The 6,000-nt window shown below is 29.1% G+C and overlaps 1 protein-coding gene across 1 annotated transcript; it reads right to left on the bottom strand.

Annotated features, from left to right (window-relative positions):
• Window positions 1-242: 242 nt before the first annotated feature.
• LOC130955468 (GDSL esterase/lipase At5g45670-like) lies at window positions 243-2,197 on the bottom strand. Its single transcript, XM_057882318.1, has 5 exons — window positions 1,932-2,197; window positions 1,726-1,850; window positions 1,398-1,643; window positions 966-1,212; window positions 243-723 (listed from the first exon to the last, which is right to left on the bottom strand). Exons 1-5 carry the CDS (start codon window positions 2,173-2,175, stop codon window positions 440-442), a joined length of 1,146 nt encoding a protein of 381 aa, XP_057738301.1. The 5' UTR covers window positions 2,176-2,197; the 3' UTR covers window positions 243-439.
• Between the last annotated feature and the right edge of the window lie 3,803 nt (window positions 2,198-6,000).

The raw sequence follows: 6,000 nt of genomic DNA, 5'->3' as shown, positions 1-6,000 counted from the left end.
CACGTTGGATTAACACTTTATTTTTATATTATTAAAATTTATGATTTAAAATTTAATATTTAATGTTCGTCTAAATTTTGTCGGTCAGGTAATATTATTCTTATATAATAAGTTTAGTATTATTCGTAACCTTTTTTTTTTGATAAAAAAAACAAATTTCATCTATTTTAAAATGAATACATTCATATATATATATATATATATATATATATATAAATTAGTGGTTATTTTTATTCAATCACTAAACAAAGGTACATACTCTCTCACATTTATTTATTTATATATAAAAACACCGCCTATACGAGATAGTAGCTAATAAACAAGCTACTCTAATCTCCCGTCTCCACAATTTAACTTGTCCATTTATTCTCTTCGATTAACACTAATGAGGATTCATCGGATCATATAAGTACCTTACTTATTTTTTTATTTTTTAATTTTAAAGGGCACTAGTAGTAGTGAGGTGTGATTTGAAGTGGTGTGGAAATTCCGGTAGCATAATATTGACTTGTTGGTCAACAAGTTGCTTGATATCCATAGGATGCACGAATGATGGATTGGTAGCAGCATACGCATTTATTGCATTTATTTGATTCCATGCCTCTGTGGGATGAAAATCATCCCAAAACACGTACTCTTTCCTATTATAGCATGGTTTTTCATTTTCAATACACTCTCCACTCCACCCCGTAACACAGCAACCAACTGTTGAAACCGTAAAGCCTACAGATATACGTACAATACATGAGTCCATACAGCATCTTATAAAAAAAATGAGTTATGCTAAATGTATATCAAAATCAGCCACTAAAGTCAACTACTAAAATCAGCTACTAGTATAAAATATATGCTGGAATACAGATACATATATTTATACACAAATATATTGGTGGCTGATTTTAGTGACTGATTTTGATGTACAAATAACATTTTTAAAAAGGAATACGTGTTATAATATTACGTACCAGGTGCATTGGTATTTGCATTGGCAACTGCTGTAGAGTTTATAAAGATGGATTTGGAATAAGGAGAGAGGTTGAAATTGAGAGAATCCACCAGTGTTACTAGCTTGCTATTGAAAATGGACACTGCTTCATTTCCCTCTTCATAACAAGATCCGTTTGTTCCAAAAGTTTTGATGGAATTTGGAGTGCAACCTACAAGGCCCAACCCAACTATCACCAACTTTCTTGCTCCAACATCAATCAGATCCTACACCAAACAAACAATAATAATTAATCAGCAGAGACATATAAGATAGGAAAGTTTTTAAGTATACCGGTACACTAGTGTCAATAATTTTTAACCGTTGATCTTAATTATACTGAAACACCGGTACACTTAGAAAATTTTTCTATAAGATATAACATTAAAGTAGAGTTGGTTTGAAGGAATACCAGTAAATTGTGTTCGAAGTGTTGAATGAGAAGTTGTGCATATTGATGAGGGGTATAGATTTGGCTTGTTGGGTACAATTGTGACAGGAAATAATTGTTTATGTAATCATTGTTGCCAATGTTCACATAATACAAGCATTTGCTAAGATATTCCTGAGCTTTGTTCATACTTCCCAGTGTGCTGGCGATTCTGGAAACAATTACTCTGTGATGTGCTATCTGTAGTCCTAGACTGATCACGGCACCCTACCACCCAATGTATATATAATTACTAAACTATTTATTACATTAGAGTTGAAGAAATAATAAAAGAAAAGAAATTAATTACTGTATGAGAGCCACTCTCCACAAGAATTCCAGCAGCACCAGATGCATAGTTAACACCTTTAAGAATGTCATAGCCACTTGTGTTTGCAAAGGGTGGGATGAATTCCTCAAATCCCAGTTGCTGACCTGAAATAATAATTAATTAAATTAGTTAATGAATATTACTAATTGAAGTTTAAAGAGAAGAGAAGTGTTAGTAATTGTTACCAATTATGTCAATTGTGGTTAGGCCATTGGTGAATCTTCCGGTTGGGCCAAAAGGGAAGTCAATGCCATATGGTTTGAAATTGGCTTTGGCAACGGTTGCAAGATCGTTGTTGTTTCCACTATCAGAAAGTGAGTCACCGAAGATGAAAAGGCATGGCACTTGGGGTGCTCCCTTCACAAATACCATCATAAGAAGATGCAGAACCAACCACAGGATCTTCTTCCTTTCACATGCCATTGCCATGTCTCTTAGTTACACACAATATCAAAATTAAATGTGTATTTATAGGAGAGGGGGTGTTCATGATAGTGCCGAGCCAATCACAATGAGAAAAGTGTGTATCCATTATTATAATATCGTTTTATATGTATATACTAAAATCAGTCTATCAGTACAAAATTTATATTAAAATATAAATATATAATTAATTTTAGTGTATAAATTATATTTTTATTGTAATATTCATAATAGAGTAGTGGGGCCTAACAGAGAAACACACCATGTCCAAATGATTCAAGCTATATGGTAATATTTGTTAGTATTAAAATAGTTATTCAGAAGAAGGGAGAAATACTAAATTTAAAATGTACCATTTTAATGTATAATCTAAAAATAAAAGTATTGATATCTTTACTTTTAATATATATGGTTTTTCAATGTCCTATGATCCTATATATCTCACTCTCTAGTCCACCATCTTATCCTCTTGTTCCAAAGAAAGCTTAACAAGTTTTGTGGTCTATTGTACTGGTCTGTTTCCCTGAGACCAGCGATAAATTATGTCGGTACCATTAAATGCCGAACTAAATGTTAAAAGTGACAACTAATGTTATTTTTTTTCCATAAAAAAATTATGTTTGCAAAATAAAATGTATATATGAATAATTATATATAAATTGCTAAATATCTAACAGGCTTTTTATTGAATTTTGAATTTGTCATAGACTTATAATGCCATGTTAAAATATTATATATCTAAAAAAAATAAATAAAAAAACATAAATAAATATATGTTGAACAATAAATTAAATAAAAAAAGAGAGAACACCATAATAAATTCAACTCTAATTTGTGATATGTAGTCATCAATTAGCCATTATAAGTGTTTTTAACGATGAAAGATAATATCTAATAATGTAAGATTACTTATTTTTCTTTTAAAAATTAAATGTTGACCAAATTTTAATAAAATTGCTGGTTTTTTAGACTTTTCCATATGATAATAATAATTGGATCAGATCGTTCAGTTCAACTAAATTAACTATTAAATTGGTTTAATTCATGAAAAAATCTATTAAATTGGTAAAATTAATTTAGTTATTAATAGTTAATTAATTTAAATTAATAATATATATAATTTATATATAAGTATATTATTTTATGATATTTAGTTTATCTTCTAATTAAACTTTTAGTTCTTTAATTTTATCGATTTAATAACCATTAGATTTTTATAATCTTAAAACTTACTTTTAGCTTGACCACATATTGATGTCGGAGATTCTTAGTCCACACATATTTATATTTGGTATTTATTTATTTAACAGTTAGTAACAACGTACAACGATTCATTATTTTAGTAACATTATGTGGTTAATTTTTTTGGATATGGGATAAAAATTGGTGTAATTCTTTAATATTGGAAGTTATGGTGTTTTATAAAATTATGGGGCTATAGAATTCGCAGAGTGCGAATTGTCAAATTAATGTTTTTTTAATTTATAAAGACAATATACAGACTGCGTATTGTATTATTTTAATATTAAATTACAATACATAGTCTGCCTATTGTAAATACACAGTTTGCGTATTGTCAGTACAATACGTTTTCTGCGTATTGTACTTGCACCCCATAACACTATAAAACTCTATTTTTTGTAATATTAACGTAAAACTCTCTCCACTTTTCCATATTAAAATAAAAAATCCACACTATGCTTCAATTATTGTGTCTCTATAAAAAACAAAATGAATTTATCGGGTAATAATATAGCAACGAATGTATACTTTCTACTTACATATATAAAGAGATCAGAATTGGAGTCATTTGATATAAATTTCAGTTTTTTTATTTTATTTTATTTTACATTTTTGTAATCCCTCTCACGTAATATTAAAGAATTGGTAATATTTTTCTTTTAAAAAATAAAAAGACAATCCATTAAGTAATTTTGGTATGGTTTAATTATTCTGTTGGTTCCTATAGTTTCGCGAAATTTTTAATTAGGTATCTATACTTTTTTTTTTTAAATTGGGTTTCTGCACTAAATTTCTTTTTTAATTAAGTCTCTTTTAATAATAATTGACTTAATTTTATAGGGACTTAACTAAAAAAAATTGGTGTAGGGACTCAAATAAAAGAAAAATAGTGTAGAGATCCAATTAAAAAAAAATTGGTACAAGAACTCAATTAAAAAAAAAAGTACAAAAATTTAATTAAAAATTTTTAAATTATAAAAACTAACAGAATAATTAAACCTGTTGGTATCTAATTTGTTCTTCATATGACTGGATAGTGTTAAAAAAAAAGGTAAGTTTTCTTTTTTCAGAGTATCTTTGTGTTTCACAAGTCGAAAGCTAATTTATTGTGGATTGAAATTTTAATTGAGTTAAGTTTAAATTTCTGACATTTATTTAAATAGATAAGTGAGTTAATTATTCGACCAACTTAAATAATAATTGAAGTGATATGATTGAAATAATTTACAAAGGTGAGAGAGATTTTGCTAAGCTGTGAAACATGGCCCATTAATTGATGAGATTTGTTTGCTTTCGTCTGAAAAGTTGTAGCATGGCACTATAGCACGCTATATATGAATCTATGATCTCCTTTTCTGAATCACAAGTTTGCAACATCATATGACCCACACTAGCTAGTATCCAATAATGCATGCACCATGCATGCTAATGCTACCTAACTTTCTCATTTCTTCTATAGACTCCACGAGAACTGAGTGAAACATGTGCTCTAATATTCAATTTACAAATAAAAGTATTATTCCTTAATTACACTCTATTAAGCTAAGGAATAATACTTTTAATATTTCAGTTTTTTGTTGCATTTTTAATGTGATGTTTTTTTTTTTAAAGAAAAAGAGCTCAACACATTGAAGTGGAGCATACAGGATCAAACAAAAAAAAACATACCACTCTTAAAGAATCCTACCCCAAAGAATCAACATTCTCACGTCATTTTCGATAAAACCATCAACAACCCTAGGGATACATACCTCTCCACTCATCACAACTTAGGACTGTCATTAAGATGATCTTGTCAATGCCTTTTCCTACATTCTGAAAAATCTTCCTATTTCGCTCCATCCAAATATGCCAAATAATCGCACAGAAGCATCTTAGACGCTGCTTCCGGTCTTTCTTTCTTCTCGGTTCCTCTGTCCAATTCAAAAAATGGTCCTTCACTAGCTTCGAAAAGACCCAGGGTCGGCCAAACGCAGATATCCATGCACTCCACACCTGCCAAACAAAATCACAGCCAAGATATCTCTTAAGTTCCAATCGAGACTCAGAAGAGATATCTCTTAAGCTTAAATCCAACATCAGATTTTGATCCAGAGTCCATTTAATTACTTAAATATACTCTGTTCTACATTGCCATTGCCATAATAAGGAGAGAAAATGATAGAATATTGAATATAATCTGTTGTAATAATGAAAGTGAATAGTAGAAAAAGAAAGGGGACAGTTGCAATTGTCTATTAGTGGTGAACAGTGAGATGCTCTGCTCTGTGGGATCATATGAAAATTTCTTGTATTTTTATTTCAATATTATTTATGTTATCAGTTTGAAATCAACTTTTATTTTATTATTTTAAAACTTAAACTAAAAATAATGATAAACTGATAATACTAACGTATAAGATAGTTAACTCATCAGAATAAAAATATTCAGAGCATCTAAGAACCTTGGGGCTAAAACATTGTTATTTGTGTTTTTGTGACACCATAACCTCTTTTATCATTGCTTGCTTCCTTTCACATCATTATTTTACCTTCAGTCAACTAGGATATTAATACAATTAGCTTGAATATAAAATATATGTTTTTTAA

The sequence above is a fragment of the Arachis stenosperma genome, chromosome 10 (genome assembly GCF_014773155.1).
Source record: "Arachis stenosperma cultivar V10309 chromosome 10, arast.V10309.gnm1.PFL2, whole genome shotgun sequence".
In the NCBI taxonomy this organism is placed as follows: Eukaryota; Viridiplantae; Streptophyta; class Magnoliopsida; order Fabales; family Fabaceae; genus Arachis; species Arachis stenosperma.
This window is presented reverse-complemented; position numbering and strand designations above follow the sequence as displayed.

Bases quoted from the DNA above. Each gene is read 5' to 3' on its own strand.
- LOC130955468 (XM_057882318.1), bottom strand. From the start codon at position 2,175: ATGGCAATGGCATGTGAAAGGAAGAAGATCCTGTGGTTGGTTCTGCAT. The intron at 1,851-1,931 runs GTAACAATTACT...TTATTATTTCAG, and splicing joins AACCACAATTGACATAATTG to GTCAGCAACTGGGATTTGAG. The intron at 1,644-1,725 runs GTAATTAATTTC...ATTGGGTGGTAG, and splicing joins TGGAGAGTGGCTCTCATACA to GGTGCCGTGATCAGTCTAGG.